Source organism: Globicephala melas, chromosome 15 (genome assembly GCF_963455315.2).
Source record: "Globicephala melas chromosome 15, mGloMel1.2, whole genome shotgun sequence".
Classification (NCBI taxonomy): domain Eukaryota; kingdom Metazoa; phylum Chordata; class Mammalia; order Artiodactyla; family Delphinidae; genus Globicephala; species Globicephala melas.
The window spans coordinates 15,178,398-15,196,432 of NC_083328.1; the positions used below are offsets into that span (position 1 = coordinate 15,178,398).

The window sequence follows — 18,035 nt, forward strand, 5'->3', positions numbered from 1 at the left end:
GCTCAGGCCAGTCCAGATCTACACAGTCAGCCCATGGGGGTACAGCTAAATGGGAAAGTGGATTCTTAGGACAAAGGCTGATTGGGGGCCTCACCGCTGAGATACTCCCCATTGAATGTGACAGTGTCTTCAGGGTTGTCACCCATCATTTCTTTGTATTGACGTTTGAAGAAGCCACACTGTGAGGGGAAATAAATCAGAAAATCTGGATCAGAGGGCAGGGTAGGAAGTTGGGAGTAGGAAGAAGCTGAGACAGAAGAAGGAAGCCAAACTGACTTGTATTTGTGTGCCAGAACACTTATGTGAACAACAGCTATCACGTACTGAGTGTCTTCTCTATGCCCAGCTCAGTAGCCGTACACACCATCCACAGCAGAAAAGCAAAGATTCTGCATACCCTGGCCTCATGTCTGTCTCATTTCAGTCACTCTATGATGTAGGCATTATTTCATTTCGAAAATGTTGAAAGGGCCTCAGGGAAGTTGAGCAACTTGCCTGACATTATACAGCGAGTCAGAGCGAAAATGTGTACCCGGACCTGCCTGACTTCACTGTCTGAGTTCTCCCTGCTATACCCTCCTGTCTGTGGGAGGGCTGGGGTTGGGTGCTGGTGGTGTCAAGAGTGTGATGAAAGCACTCACCTTGTACAGTGTAGCTGTGATGAGAGCCAGCAGCAGCAGTCCTCCCACAGAGCTGCTCACAATGAGGGGGATGGGGTTATAGACCTCATACTCTTCTAGCACCATCTCTACCTGATTTGGGGATCAGAAAGTATCAGGCTGTTCCAGACTCCTCCCAGTTTCCCAATCTTTAACTCCCTCCCTTTCTTCATCAGTCTCTGCTCCAAGGGGTGAGATACAGAAGCATTCATGGGCTTAGGAACAGTTGCCTGCCTAGGGACCTCCAACCTTCCTCCCTCCAGGCTTGCAAGCCCCCCACCCAGCATCACAGATTTAGCATCAGGAGCTCTCTGATCAGCCTGGTCACTGCCTACCACACGGTCACTACCTGGGCTCTCAAAAATGCCTCCTGTCCTTGAAGCTGGGAATACATGGATCTGTTGAAAATGATTTCAGCCACAATCACGACACATGTCTTCTTCTGCAAAGTCTACAAAAAAGAAGGGGAGGGCTGGGAACTAGCTCTGGGGAGGGCTTGGGGTTAGAGAAACACCCTGGCTTGAGGTGGGCACAGACACATCAGGCCCCACCTGAGTCTGGGAAGGGACACACCTGGCTGGCCCAACCGAAGCTGAGGTTGCCCTTCAGAATAAAGTCAAGTTCCTCCTAGACGCCAAAGGAGGGGATATCACAGCAGAACCTCAGGCAGGCAGCAGTGGAGCAGTCCTGGGGACAGGAGAGGAGTGAAACTGAGGCGGGTCTTCACTTAAGGAGGAACCACAAGAGAAAATGAAATCTATCACATTTGGGGTGGGGAATAGATGGACAATCCCCATCCTACCCCTTTCTCTCTCTGCTTCAGTTTTCCCACCTTAAAATCTTCCAGTTCTAAACCTCTTTTCAAATTTGAGTAAATCACTCAGCTTCTCCAGTCCTTGGAGAGGCATGTAGTATATGGCCATGGGCACAGCTCTGGAGCCAAACCACCTGGGTTTGATTCCTGGTTCTGCCACTTACCAGCTGAATGACAGGGGTAAAAACCTCTGGATTTCCTTGTTGGCAAAAAGGTGTATAACAGTAACTATATCGGGACCTCCCTGGTGGCGCAATGGTTAAGAATCTGCCTGCCAGTGCAGGGGACACGGGTTCGAGCCCTGGTCCAGGAGGATCCCACATGCCGCGGAGCAGTTAAGCCCGTGCACCACAACTACTGAGCCAGCGCTCTAGAGCCTGCGAGCCACCACTACTGAGCCCAGGAGCCACAACTACTGAGCCCACGTGCCACAGCTACTGAAGCCAGCGAGCCTGGGGCCTGTGCTCCGCAACGTTAGAAGCCACCACAATGAGAAGCCCGTGCACTGCAACGAAGAGTAGCCCCCGCTCGCCGCAACTAGAGGGAGCCCGTGCGCAGCAACGAAGATCCAACGCAGCCAAAAATAAATAAATAAATAAATAAATTTACAATAGCTATATCACAGAGCTAATAGAGTGGTTAAATAAATGTAAATACATGTAAAGTACTTAAAACAAGGCCTGGCATATCGTAAGTATATATGACTGTAAGCTCTTATTGTAAATTTCAGTGTTTTCCCGTGGATAGAAGGGGAAATTCACACATGGAATTTGGAAGGGCAATGACACTGCCTGAACCCCCTCTCTAGTTCCCCTGAAAATTGGCACAGCAGCAGCAGCAGCAAACTCTGTCCCATGGCAATATTATAAGCTTCTGATCAACCCTAAAGCCTCTGGAATTCAGCCAGGTGGGTGGGGCTCCTTGTCCTGCTCCCAGCCTGGCCCCTTCCCCAACCTTTAGAACCCAGAGCAGCAGCCCTACACTTGCCTTTCCTGTGGCCTGCTCAGCCCTGGGCTCTTAAAAACCGTCCCAACAGTTTCTCACATCTCTGCTGTCCTCTGAGTTTTGTGAGAACCTGACCTTCTCTTCACCCTGTGTGGTGACAGACCATATCCTGTTGGGCACAAGCTCCCCACTTCAGAGTGCTCAGAAAGCCTCAGTCTTAATCTAGTAGCTTCAATTCAGCGTATTCGTGTTTAGCACAAAGGCTGGAACTGGCTTCGTGTTAAAGGAAGCCTGCATCTTGGAGAGAGAGAAGAGGATACACAGTGGTGGCAAAGTATGTGTGTCCCACCAGCAGGTCAGTTCGTCAGAGAAGAACCAAGAATTGTGGGATATGGTGCTATGGTATAAATATATGGCTGGTCACAAGAATCGCCATGTGGGGAATCAGAGTGGCTAGCTTAGATACCCATCCTCAAAAGAGCAGGCTGGCCTGCAGGGCGAGGTACTAGGCTTGGAGGAAGCTCCAGGGAGCTCCCCACCACCAGGGTCTGCAGGCTGAACAAGGAAGGACAAGACTGGGACAGAGACTCAAGGAAGTAGATTGGAATTGAATCAGGGGCAGGGGCAGGGCTGTGGGAACTCACGAGCTACAGGCTGATAACTGTCCAATCAAAAGCATTTCTTTGTTAGAAGGAGAGCCAAAGGGAAACACAAGGACTTCTCATCCTATGAGGATGGGAGACCCAAAAGCTTGAGTGTCTGGCTATAAAAGGAGATAGAGCTCACTCACCCTGAGAAGCTGAGGCTGACACTCAGGTCCCCTTGCCCACAGTTCTTCTCAAAGGGGAGCTGCAGCAAAACAGTATATTCTCTTCCCATCCATGTCTTAATCCATCTCCAATCCCCTCATTAGGAGTACTCATCGACATTGAGTATTAGCACCCACCCTGCACCCAGCACCGTGCTAAACACTGGCAAGTAGGGCAATGAGGGAGGGGCAGTTAGAATATAAAGGGAAGATAAGAGAAGATCCTTGGCTTCAAGGAACAGAAAGCTTAGCTGAGGAGTCAAATCCAAATCACACTGGAACAACCATTCAACAAACATTATAGATTGTCCATGATGGAACAGGTTCTGGGTCAGGAAAGGTGGGAACTACAGGTGAATGAGACACAGTTCTTGCACTCAAGGAACCTTCAATACCAAAGGAGCCACAGAAGTAGACACAGATTGCTATGAGTCCAGTCACATGGTATTTGGCATGGTATCACCATGACACAACAAGAGGCCAGAGAAGAGGTGACAGATGCTGAATGTATCCCCACGTGGGGAAGGTGGAGAATTATGGTCCCTGCCCTCATAAGCTCACAGCCTAGAAACAGAGACCAGCACATAGGACATAACATCACAGCGAGATCCATGCAAGGGTGGGGTCCTCAGTGGTACCCAAGAGGGCTTGTTAACTCAGGCTGGGGGTCAGAGATGCTTTCCTGGATGGGCCTCGTCTGAGCTCCAACCTGGAGGATGAAAAGGAGTCAGGTGAAAAGCGGGGAGGAGAAAATCCCAGACTCTGGGAATAGTGGCTAAGACCAGAAGGGAGAGGGAGGTTGGCACATTAATTAAAAAGGAGTTCCCTGGAGGTCCAGTGGTTAGGACTCTGCACTTTCTCTGCCGAGGGCCTGGGTTCAATCCCTGATGGGGGAAGTGAGATCCCACAAGCCACATGGCCAGGCCAAAAAAGAAAAGAAGTGTATGGCGTAGGGGGGAAGGGGACAAGGTGAGGCTGGAAAGGCAGAGAGGGACCAAATCATGGGGTCATTGTGGGCAAAACTTCTGGTCTTTATAAATGCAAGAAAGGGGCGGTTGAGGGGTGTTAAACAGTGTTTAGGACCAATCGCTGTAGTTCCCTGTGGAGAGTGCAGGGGGCGTGCAAGAATAGCCGTGGGCACAGCTCAGAGTGGGTGGGAAGGCGAAGCCTGTCCTCGAGGAAGGCAGTGGAGAGAGCAGACCTCGGATGTGTCCTGGAGACAGGACCTAGAGGCCCGGGTGTGGGAAGAGGGAGGGAGGAGGACAGCTGGGTGGACATGGAGGTGAGATTTGGGTTCCTGGGCTCATTCTGTCCTGAGGATATAGGGCTGGGGGCCTCTCGGGGGCAGTGAGGGTCTGGGTCTACCAGGAGGAAACTCACCTAGCTGGTCCTGTGAGCTTTTGTGGATAGTGAGACAGCCTGTGGCGTCCCCAGCTTCCAGGGCGGTGGGCAGCTCTTCGCAGCACTGGTACACAGACTTTGTCACCTCCGGGGGTGTGAACCTCATAGCCACCTCCACGTTCAGCACCAGCAGGCTCCTGAGGGTGCATGGGGGGCTGAGGGCGGGCCTCTGGCCCCCAGAAGGAGAACAAGGGAGGGGGCAGCTTAGTGAATCAGACACAAGGGGCAGGCAAGGGGAGAGTAGGGGAGTTTTCACCTGAGCAGCAGCGCGTGCCCCTTGGCCCCGACGGCCAGGTCCACCAGTCCATCCTGGGTGAGGTCCTGACCCCCGCTCAGTGAATGCCCGAAATACTGGAGCCTGGGGGAGAGCTGGGAGCCTGCAATCCACTGGCCAGGGAAGGATAAAAGCAGTGCAAATCAAGGAAAGGGGATTGGAAAGGTTGGGGAAGAAAGATTTGGAAAGGACACTGAGTAGAGAAGTTGAAGAGCGGGGAGGAGGGAGAGCAAGCAAAGTGAGGACCCCAAAGTCCACAGGCAGAGAGGAGAGCACTTTGGGTCCAATGAGGACCACGAAGGTGCAGGCCAATGACAAAATCAAAGCGTAATGATGGGAGCATAATAGATTCATTTATTCATCATTTACACGTTGATTCATAAATTACGTATGTTCATTCATAAATATTTGAGGAATGGAGTGCTTAGTGCTCTCACGGAGTTATCTTTACAAGAAGCCAATAGAATTTGCTCATCCTTTCATAGAAGGAAACCAGGGCTCACAGAGGCTAAATCGGTCACTTGACTGAGGCCATGCAGCTCACAGGGCTGGTCAGGCATTTGACCTGGGGCCTGTGATCTCTTAACTACTAAGCTGCCCACACACTCTGAAGTCTGGAGGCAAAGGAGAGAAAAGAGAATTGTGCTTAGCTGGGCCTGGGGAAATTCAGGAAAGTAAACCACTGAAAGCAGGAAGGGAATGGTCACTGCCGAGGCCGGTGACAGGAGGCGGCATCAGGCGAATCTACGACAGCGGGGAGGAGGCGAACAGAAGAGGCTGAAGCAGAGGGGCCTCACCTGGCTGTGGGCGGGGCTGATGCCCAGTCCCGAGTTTCCGTGAAACAGGTAGACAGCACCCCGGTTCTCCTGCTCTCCTGGGGCCCCGATGGCCACGTCCGTCAGCCTGTCCCCGTTCACATCCCCCAGCACCGTCAGAGCTGCCCCAAAGCGGCCCCAGGGGTGGCCTGGCTCCCCTCGCAGGACAGCACCACACTGCCGCTTAGCCCTCTGCAGAACACAAACAGTGTCAGGTCCCACCCCAGGCGACCCCTCCACACCCAGACCCCACCCAGCCCGGGTCTCATCAGCCACTCACCCCCCGGGGAAAGGGGCACACGGACACCTGCCCGCCCCGGCTCTGCTCATAGTAATGGGGGGCCCCGATGAGGACCAGGTCGGAGCTGCCATCTCTGTCCACGTCCACGGAGCTGAGGGAGGCCCCGAAGTAGGAGCCGATCTGGAGGGCAGAGCGTGGAGTCATCCTGCCTACCCCTGCACCTGCGCTGGGCCAGGTCCCGCCTCTCCCCGGATACCGGCCCCTCCCTGCTGGGTCCCGCACTCCCTTCATCTCCCTCTCTGCCCCTGGAGACCCTCCTCCACACCCAACCTGGGTCCCTGTGACTTCAGCCTTCAGCCTCCATTGCCCGGACACCTGCGTGAAGATGACAACCTTCCCGGTGTGCTGATGGCGGGGGGCCCCCAGGACCAGGCTGTGTACCCCCTTCCAAACGGCCAGCTCTGTGGAGTAACCTGAGGGGACCAGGCCTCAGCACAGAGGCTTCCACTCCCCACCCCCGGGCCCCTGCCCTTCCCAGGCAGCCCGTCTCCCGCCCGGCCCTCCGACCACAGCCTTGCCTCACCCAGGTAAGAGTCACTCATGTCCGCGTGCTCCTGAGACACGTGGATGAAGGTGGGGCTCCTATTTTCGGGGTACAGGAAGGCACCTCCAGACCAGCTGAAGCTCCCCACAGCCCCCAGAACTGGTCCATCCTGGGAGGAAAGGATTCCAGAGCAGGTGGGAAGAAGAAGAAGACAGCCTATTCAGAAGCAATGGCTGCCACTGACTCCGCCCATCATGTGGAATTCTCTTTGCTCTTCCCTGGCTCTCACCAGCAACCTCCGTGTCCCTGATTCCTACATCTCTCAGTCCGTCCCCACTGCCGCCATCACGGTCACCCCAGCGCCTCTCACCCACTGCCCTTCCTGCCTCCTAGCTTGCTTTCCTCTGTTTCATCTACTGCCCCAGAGTTGGGTTTCTTCCAACCCAAACGTGCAGCCACCACCCTGCTGGCAAACCATGGAGGCTCACTGCCCGCAAGCTCCTGAGGGTGGCATTTAGGATCCTTCCCAATCGAGCCTGCGCAGTGACACTCTGTTCCAAAATACACCAAGTCTCTGGCCTGGACGCTCCTCTCTCCTCTTTCTGGGACGCAGCTCCTCTCTCTGGAAGAGTCAGCCTCTAAGTCAGCTCTGCGAGGTCTTCCTAGGCTCCCTCAGGAAGGGATTGGCATTTCCTCCTCTGAATGCTTATTGCCTTTGCAAACTTTTGCTTATGGCTAATTTAGGACATTAACAGTCGAAAGAAATGTGTAATGAATCCGTAAGAACCCGTGACCCAGCATCAGTGATTAACTCGTGACAAACCTTGTTCCACGTCTACGTCCCCCTCAATTGCCCTCAAAGTTATTCTGAAGCAAATCTCTCTGGATATTTTGAACACATATCTACTTTCAGACAATTGTCTGTCTATATTGTCACTTCTTTGGTCTGCACGGGCTGGTCTTTCCCATCTCTCCCACCCTCTCTCCGCGCTGCCCCTAGCTCACTCTGCTCCAGCTGTGCTGGCCCTTCTATCTCTCTCGTACAGTAACCTTGTTCCTGACTCAGGACCTTTGCACTTGCTTTTTCCTCTACCTGGAGCAATCTCTCGCCATATTTTTCCAGGCCTCGCCCTTTCTCATCATTCAGCCTCAGCTGTTACTCCTTAGGCCTCCTCTGACACCTCTCTTTCTCTATCCCAATGCTTAGCACAACCTGAAAGTCTTTCGTTTGTTTGTCGTTTGTCACCGCCTCCCACTAGTTATGCGATCCAGGAGAGGAGGAACCTCTGCTATCCTGTTCTCTGTACCTACATACACTGCCTGTGTGTCTCTCCCGGACTAGATGGTGAGCTTGAGGACAGGGTCTGCGTTCTTGTTTATTCTGGTTCCCAGCTCCCAACACAGGGCTGGTGCCTGATACTCGTTAATCGAGCACACACTCCACTCACCGTTGTGAGGACGGAACTGAAGCCTTCTTGAGACATCTCATGCTGGAAGGAGCGACTTGTCTTTGACTGCGTTCCTGTGGGCAAACAGGTCAATCGGGCTCCCGGAGACCTTGAGACCATGAAGATTCAGAGCAGAAAGAGGAGAATGTGGTCTGGGGCTTGGGTTCTGGGGAACAATTTGGGGTGAGCTATGAGCAGGGATGAACCTTCAGGACTGAGGGGCACAACTCGCGACTCTTTCAATTCCGAGACCCAAGGTCATGCCCCATTTACCCTCGACTGCAAAGATCTCCTGCAGCTGCTTCTGGGTGTTGCTGAGTGCCGCAAAGTTGTCCACCTTGAACACATGGTCCTCCGAAGGCACTGAGCCAATGATGTTCAGCTCCTGCCTTGTAGTGGGATCCTGGAAAGCATCTCCCACCTGTGGCAGAGAGGCAGCCAAGGAGGAGGAGCCAGCCAGCCCTTCTGCCTGGGGGAGGTGCAGGCTGAGTCTGGGGGAGCCATGAGGAAGGGGACGCACCCCAACGGCATAGCGGACGATGCGGGCTCTGTCTGCCTGGGGGATGACGTCGCTGTATTTCAGGGGGTCTTGGAAGTTTTATGGGCCCCATTCTTACTGTGAAATAGTTCTTTCCTATCGAGGAAGAAAAGGGGGGTGATTCTACTGAGATTCTGGGAAGAAATCATTTGCAGCACTAGAAGCTCCTCTGGAAAGACTGGGGAGTCCTGGCGCCCTGAGACTCAGGTATGTTAAGACGTGGATACATACTGACAATCATTAGTGAGACTGAGAACAAAGGTACTCATATTCCTTGTTCCTAAAGTTCCATCCACTACAGAACCTCATTCCCAGGAGGCAACAAGGCAAGTTACTTCACCTCTCTGCGCCTTTGCTTCTCTCCATGCAAGATGAGAGCAATAATTGTACCATAGCTGGTCTCCAAAGATGGCCCCCAGTGAGCCACACCTGGTTCCTTTCCCGTATTGAGCCCGGCCTGTGACTCCCTTTAATCAGCAACATGCAACAGAAGTGACCCTGTGCCAGTTATGGGCCTAAGAAACCTTGGTAGCTTTTGCACTTTGCGGAGCCCTGAGCCGCCATGAGAGAAGTCTAGCCAACCTGTTAGAGGCACCCCGTGCAGCGGCCACATGAAGAGAGAGGCCCAGCCTCCCCAGCTGAGCCCAGCCTTCCAGCCAATCCTGCCAAGGCAGCAACCACGTGGATGAAGCTCTCATAGTCCAGCCTCAGGTGCCACGTGGCCACAGCCACGTGAGAGACCCCACCTGAGAAGAGCTGAGCCCCAGGATCATGAAAAGGAGTAACAAAAGGGGCGTTGTTTAAGCCACTAAACTTGGGAGCAGTTTGTCAGGCAGCAATAAATAACTGAGACAAATAGTATCAGGTTATCCTGAGGGTCAAATGAGGTGAAGCTTTTCCAACAGTGACTGGCCTACAGGTAGGCATTAATTCTATGGTAGCTATTACAAATGATTAAAAATGTAACATATATGTTCATGCAGTTCTACAAACTCAGAATAAACACACACAAACACACACACACACACACATATGCACCAAATAACATACACACACCAGATATAATACTGAAGCAGCCTAAATGTCCCATGTTAGGGAAGGGGTTTAGCAAATCATGACCCAGCCCCTTGGTGGAAAAGTACACAGCCATTTCAAAGGAAAACAAAAGCTGTAGAGAAGCGTGGAACAGGTTTATGGAACAGATGGAAAAAAATGGCAGGATGAAGATAGTTTCTGCCCTGATTGTGACTATATAAAATATGTCTAAATAAAGACAAGGATGGAAATGACACTGTGCTTTTTGAGAGTAGGATTTATTTATTCATTTGTACTTATTCTTTCTTGTTGCCAAAATACTGCAAGATGGTTGGCTAGAGGAACTGTAGGTAATATTTCTTTTTTTTTTTTTTTCCAAAACTTTCCTTAATGTTGTTGCCTTTTTGTCTTTTTTGTAATGAAACTTCTAAAAGAAAAAAAAAAAAAAAACACAGCAACAACCCAGTCAGTGGCAGAGCTGGGCTTGGCTCTAGGGAGCAGGGAGGTGATGGGAGAGGATGGATTTTGATGAGAACTACACCATCGCCCACGGCTGGGAGGAGCTTTAGGGACTGGGAGAGATGCCTCTCCTGTGTGACTTTCAACTCAAGAGACAGAGGCTTTCTTCCTGGTTGTCCAGTCCCAACAGGTCAGTGTTCAAGGCAGAAAAGCCACCCAAAAGTAAAGAGAGTGCCTTTGGAGAGATCATCCCTTTTTCAATATTTCTCCAGCACCATCCCCAGGGCAGTGCCCAAGGGTGTGCAGGAAGTCAAGGATCCCAGACATTCTACCCAGTTTTTTCCCATGGGAACCACACATTCCACTGTGGTCCCACGACCTAAGCCATTTTCTTCCCGGACCACCTAGCCCCCAGTTCTGGGCAGACACATGGTACATAGAGACTTGAGTGGATGAGGGATGAGAGGATGAAGGGATGAAGGGAGCTGAGTGGGGAGAAAGGCACAAAGAAGACACTTGGAAATAATTCCTGAGTCCCTTCCAGGGAGGTAAAGAGGAGCTGCACCATTTTTTGGATAAAATCCCCAACCATTTATCTCGCACTTCTTGTGCGGAAACACCTCACCCATGTTATCTCGCTTAATCCTTCTAACCAAGTTGTGAGTTTTTCCTCATTGGACAGTTTCCTGAGACTTAGAAAGAGTCAGTAACTCCAAGGGTGGCCCAGGTAGCTAGCGGAGAGCCAGGATGGGAACCGAGAAGCAAAGCCCAGGTGGGCTCAGGGTCCAGCCAAGCCAAAGCCAGGCAAAGGGGAAACACGCTGCAGAGGAGTCCCGCCTTAGATCAGGGGATGGCAATGAGCGATGGGACCAGAAACACTCCAGGGAGGACTCTGCCTGCAGCCCCCTCGCTCCCCTGTGAGCCCCTTTCCCCAGAGCCTCCCTCAGCCTCTAAGAAGGGCTGTGCAGACCCAGCAGTAGGTAGCAGTGAGGTAGCAGCTCATTCACAGGCAGCATGGGGCAGAGCTTACACCACTGTCTGGGTGCCTGTGGCTGTGAACGTCAGGCCACTCAGTTGGACGATGGGATCCACCAGGCTCTGAGGGCTCCGGCTGGTCTGAAATTGGCTGAAGGTGAAGTGGGTCTTCAGAAGGTTTGAGTATTGCATCAGCAAGAACTGTGAAGGCCAAGAAGAGGGCCCTGGGGCTCAGGAGTTGTTTTTTAGGAAGTTTTTTATTTTGGAATAATTTTGTATTTACAAACCATGCTCCATGTGATTTTGAGGCCCGACAAATATATACTGAGACCCAGAAAAAAATAAATGGTCCCAAAAGAAACCTGGAAAATCAAAACCAAATAATGTTTCTTTCATAGTTTACAAAGAATAGCCTTGCCAACCACAATATTTGTTAAACTTAGATTTTTTTAAAAAATTTATAATACATGAAATCAATTTGTAGGTTATATTTCCTTGCTTCTCAAGAATTTGTATATATATATATATATATATATATATACACACACACACACACACACACACACACTGGTTACTGGGAAATAAAACAATAAGATAAAGAAATTGTGAGTTACATGGAAAACATAATAAAGAAATCATCATTTGGCCAAGTTACCTTCAGTCAAATATCACAGTAAGTTGATTTGATAATCCTTTCAATGTATTTAAACAGCAAAAACATTGTATTTCCTGTGGCATGCGGGGACATAGTACATGTGATGGGGGTACCTCCTCAGATTAGGACTCAAATCGGCCCTGCACTGGGACCATACCTTGACCTTGGACCCTGGCCTCCTCATGGCACACGTCCACTGAGCCAGCCCCCAGCGATGCCAGGCCCCCTCCCAGGTTGGCCTTCCCAGAGGTAGACCCTCCCTGATCCCAGTCCCCAGGCCTCGGGGGCCCAGCCTTCACCAGTGTGTGGGTGCCCTTGAACTGGTCCATCACAGCTCTGACAAAGTTCTTCATCCGTTTAAAGTCATTTTGGTCAATGCTGCCAGAGCCGTCAATCAGGAAGACAACGTCTATCTCTTGATGTGGACACTCTGCAGAGAGGGAGGGAGGAATCAGAAATGCATGGGCAGGTCCCAGCCACTTCCTGGGACCCAGAAACCCTTTCTGCTCCACAGAGCCAGGGGGCCGTCCTTGGCGTAGGGATGCCAAGGCCCCCTGGCCCACCCAGTTTCTGACACCCTCCACTGAGGAGGTCCAAATCTGTTGGCCAAGCCCCTTCTCCCTTCAGCAGAATCCCTGTTGCTCCCCTCCCTCCACAAGGCCTACAAAAGGGGAGGAAGAAGTAGAGGGTGGGGCCCGGGTGGGTTCCTAACTCATTTAGTCAACGAATATTTATTGAATACACCACCAGGGATACTGTGGGGCTCAGTGGAAGGCAATTTAGCGAAGCGGTTCAGAATGTACATCCTGGAACCAGCATGCCTGGGCTCGAATCCCACCTCTTCCCACCTCTTAGTGGTGAATGCAGGCAAGTTACATAACTTCACTGGGCTTCAGTTTTCCTCATCTGTAAAATGGGTGATAGTAGTGCCTACCACATGGGATTATTGCAAAGATAAAAAGAATGAATATGTACATAAAGTATTTAAGACAGGGCCTGGCACCCCATGAGGGGTAGCTGTTATCACCATCATCACCACATGCCAGGCATTGTTCTAGGCCCAAGGACACACCTGCAGCGGATGCTAAGGTGTGCCACCAAGACCTGCCCCCCACCAGGATGGAGGCGCTCATTCCCAGCTGCAGGAAGTTGGCTGTTGATGGCTTCCAGCAGAGTTCCTCCCTAAGTGTCACCCCACTCAAAAGGGAGGTGCCTTGCCCAAGGTCACCTCCTGCTCCTGTGGGCAACCCATATCCGGCCATGCTCTGAGCTCTCCGTGGGGCAGCTGAGGCCTCTCACAGTGCACCCCCTCCGTCTGCCAAGTCCTGCTCCCCTCACACTCTCATAAGGATTGCTCCCGAGAACATTCCTAGGTGAGCCTCTAAGTCTATCTCTGGGGAAACCTGATTGAAGACCATAGCTTTAAAAAAGATCTCGTGGGCTTCCCTGGTGGCACAGTGGTTGAGAGTCCATCTGCCGATGCAGGGGACACAGATTCGTGCCCCGGTCCGGGAAGATCCCACATGCCGCGGAGCGGCTGGGCCCGTGAGCCATGGCCGCTGAGCCTGCGCGTCCAGAGCCTGTGCTCTGCAACGGGAGAGGCCACAGAAGTGAGAGGCCACCATACGGCAAAAAACAAAAAACAAAACAAAAAGATCTCGTCCCTGCCCTTGTGGAGTCCACACCGTAATGGAAAGACACATCATACGTAAATGAACAAATAAAACATTTCAGGTTGTCCCCAGACTTACATAGGGGCTTGTGGCCTGCGTGCAAAACCCGGTTGATGCCTCCACCAGCACCCCACATCCTGTGTTGGTCCCAGGGTGCTGGGAGATCAGACCACCGCAGCTATGAGGTGTGATGCTGAGCTGTGGTACCCTGCCTCAGGGCACTGAAGCAGGATGCCTTCTCGCATCTCCTCACTCCTCACCCATCCCACCTACTCAACCAACATCACCAGTGCCCAGAAGAAATGGAAGATCACTTCCCTCCCTGCTTCCTTGAAGACCAGGAAATCCAGCCACCGACACAGCAGGCCAAGAAGCCCTCAGGTGCTCCCCTTCTCACCCTTGATCTGTCCCCGACAGCTGGGTAGCTGGCGTTCCCTGCCACCACGTCTTGTACTTGGGCCCACATTTTTAGCTGCATCACAAAACCACCCCCACATGCTCTCTCAGACTAGGCCTGGGGCCAGCGCCCTCGCAATGTTACTTCTGTTTCTTGCTTCTTTTATTGCATCCACTGGGCTTCCCATAGCAGGCAGCTGGCTGTAGCTGAATGGCCTTCTGAAAAAGAACTGAGCCAATCAGGCAAGGTTGGCTCAAGCTCTGGGCTCTGCCACTTCCTAAAGTGGAAACTCACCTCTCTGAGCCTCAGTTTTCTTTGTCAAATGGGGATCATCCTGGCCTCCACAAGGATCTTGAGAGGATGCTATAAGGTGATGCACACCCGGAACCCAGTACCCAGTACTGCCTGGCACACAGTCTTGCCAAATCTATTCAAACCTGCCTCGTCTGGACCAGTTTTACACATCTGTGTCCCATTTTCATCAAGCATCCCACCTCATGAGCCCCAGAAACATCTAGGAAAAGACATTTACCATCTAGTAAATGTCTGGCTGCACAGACATCCCAGGTGGGGCCTGGTACCCACAAGAGTCTTTTCCACTCTCTCTGTCCCCTCTATAGACTCTGCTCTCACAATTTGGTCTGGGGGCTCTTTCTGCTGCTGTTTCGCTTTCTGCTAAAAGCCCACCAAGGCTGGCGTCATGGTTTCTCTGGTTCACATCTTGCCATGAGTGGTCCCTGGATCTCATTTGGGGCCCACTATTCCCTCTGATGCCACAGATGGGGCAGTTTATCTGTATCTTCCTCCTAGACGGAACACGTGGTCTTCAGCTAGAAAATCAGTCATAATGGCGATCACATACATGTGCCAGAAAGGAGTCGAAGCACTTTATGTGTATTAAATTTTTTAATCCTAATAGCCACCTTGATTATTAAGCTCCATTTTACCAATGAGGAAACTAAGGCCCAGGGAAAGAAGCCACTTGCCCAAGGACACAGAAGATGAACTTGTAAAGACAGACTCTCAGAGAGAAGCCACGGCAGGGCCCCCAGTCACCATTCTCTGTGGATGACATCAGTGCTGCAAAACTGTGCCTCACACTCCCCATGGCTGGGTCATTTGCTCCCCTTGGAAGGGGAGGAGTGAGTCTGGGGGGGGTCCTGGCAGTTCAGCAGTGAATGACCCAGGACTGCTTCCCTCTTGGATTCTTGGATCTATCGTCCTCACCACACATTTTCATCCCCCCCCCCCAAGGCCCTTCCTCTGGAAACCAGGAGGCATCCCTGCACCTGTTGGCAAATGTAGGGCCCTCATGCCTCCTGCAAGAGCTGGACTCCCTCCTGCCCCATCAGAGCCATTACCGCTTGGCCGGCTTAGGGCTCCTGCCATGAGCTACCCCTCCTGCCAGGCCAGCCCATGCCCCCAGCCCCTCCTGTGCTTGCTGAGGCCTCTGGGAAGGGACCTGCACACAGGAGGCCCAAGAGGCCGAGACCCAGGCTTCATGCTCTGCACGCATGAGCAGTGCCAGCACGTGCTCCATGTGGAACTGCTGTCTCTAGGGGACCTTAGGGTGGCGGGGACTGTCCAGGTGATCTGCAGGTGGGAGCCCAGCAGGAGGCAAGCGCCTTTTGCATACATGTTCTCCCCACAGGCTCTGTGCATGGTCGGGCCACAGGCCTGGGGACAGAGGCCTGTGTGGGCGAGGGGGCCCCCAGAACGCTTCCCCTCCTTCTCGCCCAGCCTCAGCCTCCTCTGGCTCCTGTTCCTCCCTTGAGACCCTCCTGGGACCCAGAAACACTCACCAGCAGCCAGGAGAGATCGGTGGAGGCCACCAGGGACAGGCCCAAGGACGTGTTCACGGCCTCTGGGGGTGCTGAGAGGACAGACACACAGGGTCACACTCAAGGGCACACCCTCGTTTGGGGCGACAGTCCGAGCTGGAGGCTGAGGAGGGGGCGGTCTGGTGTAGGAGGGTTGAAGGCCCTGATTCCTGGGGCGAGTCACTCACTATTCAGCAAGATGGGCCGACACAAGCCGGTGGCAGCCAGGCAGTCGTACAAACGTCCTGTTTTGTTGACTGCGACCACCTCCAGGGGGGCTCCCACCACGAGTCCGGAGGCACAACCAGGACAGACAGGGGTTGGGGCACAAGGCGCTTCGGGTGAAGAAGTGCCACGGGGAAGTGAGACTTCATGAGGGGAGCTCTTGGCTTCGGCCACGTGTGAGGCTATTAAAAATCAGGGCCCCCCCCAAAAAAAAACAAAAAAAAAAACAACAAAAAAAATTCAGGGCCCGAGTCTAACCCACGTATGTTGAAAGGCCGCGCTGGGCTTTTTGTTTATTTGTTTGTGTATGTGTGTGTGTATACATAAATATATGTGTGTTTGTGTATGCAAATGGTTTGTGTGTGTGTGTGTGTGTGTGTGTATATTTTAACATTCACCCAAAATAATACTATTCAGAACAAAAACAGCATTTCCCAGCCACAGGTCAGCGCGATTTGTTTCCTAGGAGCCGTCATTCGGAGCCACCCAAGAAATAGGTCGCCTCAAATAGAAAAAACGGAAAAATGTCCCGAAGCCATAAGCTTTTGAAACCAAATAGATAATTCTGTAATTAATTGGACAATTTAAATATAAGATAAACAATTTAAATTGGACCATTTTAAGCAGCTGTATCAGAAGTCACATCTATGTCTGCAGTCATATAAATGCACCCATTTATTTGCAAAATTCCTTGAGAGGAAAGAATTTTTTAATTTGGAAAAATGTTCTCACTACCAACAACCTCGCTACTCAGATGAGGAAACTAGACAAATACTAGTGTACTTTAACTAATTAGCCAAGCAAGTCTTGTTAAATTGTCATTTAACAAGATTCCTTCTAGAGAGTCATTTCTTTATGGAAACCTGAAATCCCTGTTTGTCTAAGGCTTGAGGATGAAACTGAATCAGATGCTGGAGATGCAGCCGTTTGGGACCTGCTGGCACAAATGTGTGAATCAACTTTTAGTCTTAGACTATTGATCTGCATGTCTTTCTTCACCCTCCAATTCCTTAGACGTGGGCTCAGTCTTCCCGTATTTGGGTAACAACTCAGCAGAAACGAGGAAAAACAGTAACTTTGTAGCAATCAGAATATCATCCAATATATATTATTTACTTTACTGTAAATACTGGTGAACAGCAGTCAATCAAGAGTTTTATATTCATTTTTTTAAAAAAATAGGGCCCCAACACAAATTGGTGGTGATGGTAAGTGGGACAGAGGCTCTCTTTGGATTTGTTCAGTGTTGTGTGATCGGGAGAGTCCCAAGGGAACCCACGCGAGAGGGGGCTGGAGAGGTTCTACATCTTGATGTAGGTGGTGTTTACCTGGGTACACACATATGAAAAATTCATTGAGTTGGATTTGGGATTTGTGCATTTCAGTCTCTGTGTTATATTTCAACACAAACAAACAAAGAAAAAAAAAACTCTGGCTCCTGGCACTTGCTTCCACATCCCCAGCCTGCCAGCAGGGTGAGGAAGGAGGAGGGATGTACATTTAGAACTCAGTGGCCTCTGTGTGCTCCCTCTTGGCCACGTGAACTGTCCTGTGCTCTCAGGCTCTTTGCCAATGCCACCTCCTCTGTGAAGTCCTCCTGGAATTCCCTCCTGGGTTTGAGGTCTCCCTTCTTCTGCCTCCCAGACTTTGGTTATTCTTGCATCACACTGTGACTTCAACTCCTTGGGCCCTGTCTCTGGGACCCAAGAATGTGCACTTCTGGAGGGAGGGCAGGTACATAATTTGCTGGTCCCAGTGCAAAATAAAAATGCGGGGTCTCTTGTCATTGGAAAAAAGTGTTTCCCCCTTTCTTCTGCAGTGCCTCCCTCTCTGCCTGTCCTGGTGTTTCCTATTTGCTATTTGGTGTCACACTCCTTCATGCACGGGGATTCTCACAGGGCCAGCACAGACTCTTAAGGACTGGGCAGGCTGGGCACGGCTGACCCTGTCCTTGCCCAGCTCATGCCAGGGGTCAGTAGTCAGTGGTGTCATGTACAGGCTCCTCGCCCATGCTGCCCTTCCTCCAGGGAACCTCCTGGGCTGCCACATGCAGCCACCTCCCTGCAGGCCAAGGGGGTGGAGCTGGGGAAGTGGACGGAGCCTACCTAGATCTGCCAAACTGGACCACGCTCTGCCCAAAGCCGGCTCCATCCTCTTGGAAGACCATGGGCTCCTCCACATCCAAATTGAATCCATGATAAGAAGCCAGGACTGAGGAATTTGGGAAGGGGAGGTGAAAGGAACAGCCAGAGAAGCCCCTTCTCCTCTGAACCCCTGACTTCTTGGGATCTTGATACTCACCCTGCATA

At 51.7% G+C, this 18,035-nt stretch overlaps 1 protein-coding gene across 1 annotated transcript; it reads right to left on the reverse strand.

Moving 5' to 3' along the window:
* Positions 1–65: 65 nt before the first annotated feature.
* LOC115861056 (integrin alpha-D-like) lies at positions 66–18,034 on the reverse strand. Its single transcript, XM_030871388.1, is given in 24 exon segments — positions 66–179; positions 642–752; positions 1,009–1,110; positions 1,233–1,346; positions 2,925–2,973; positions 3,209–3,267; positions 3,919–3,935; positions 4,607–4,764; positions 4,884–5,014; positions 5,699–5,908; positions 5,997–6,137; positions 6,288–6,430; positions 6,541–6,670; positions 7,950–8,023; positions 8,223–8,370; positions 8,470–8,546; positions 8,549–8,583; positions 11,012–11,157; positions 11,911–12,044; positions 15,250–15,358; positions 15,484–15,554; positions 15,690–15,794; positions 17,833–17,937; positions 18,028–18,034. Coding segments are annotated over 24 exon segments (2,490 nt in total).
* Between the last annotated feature and the right edge of the window lies 1 nt (position 18,035).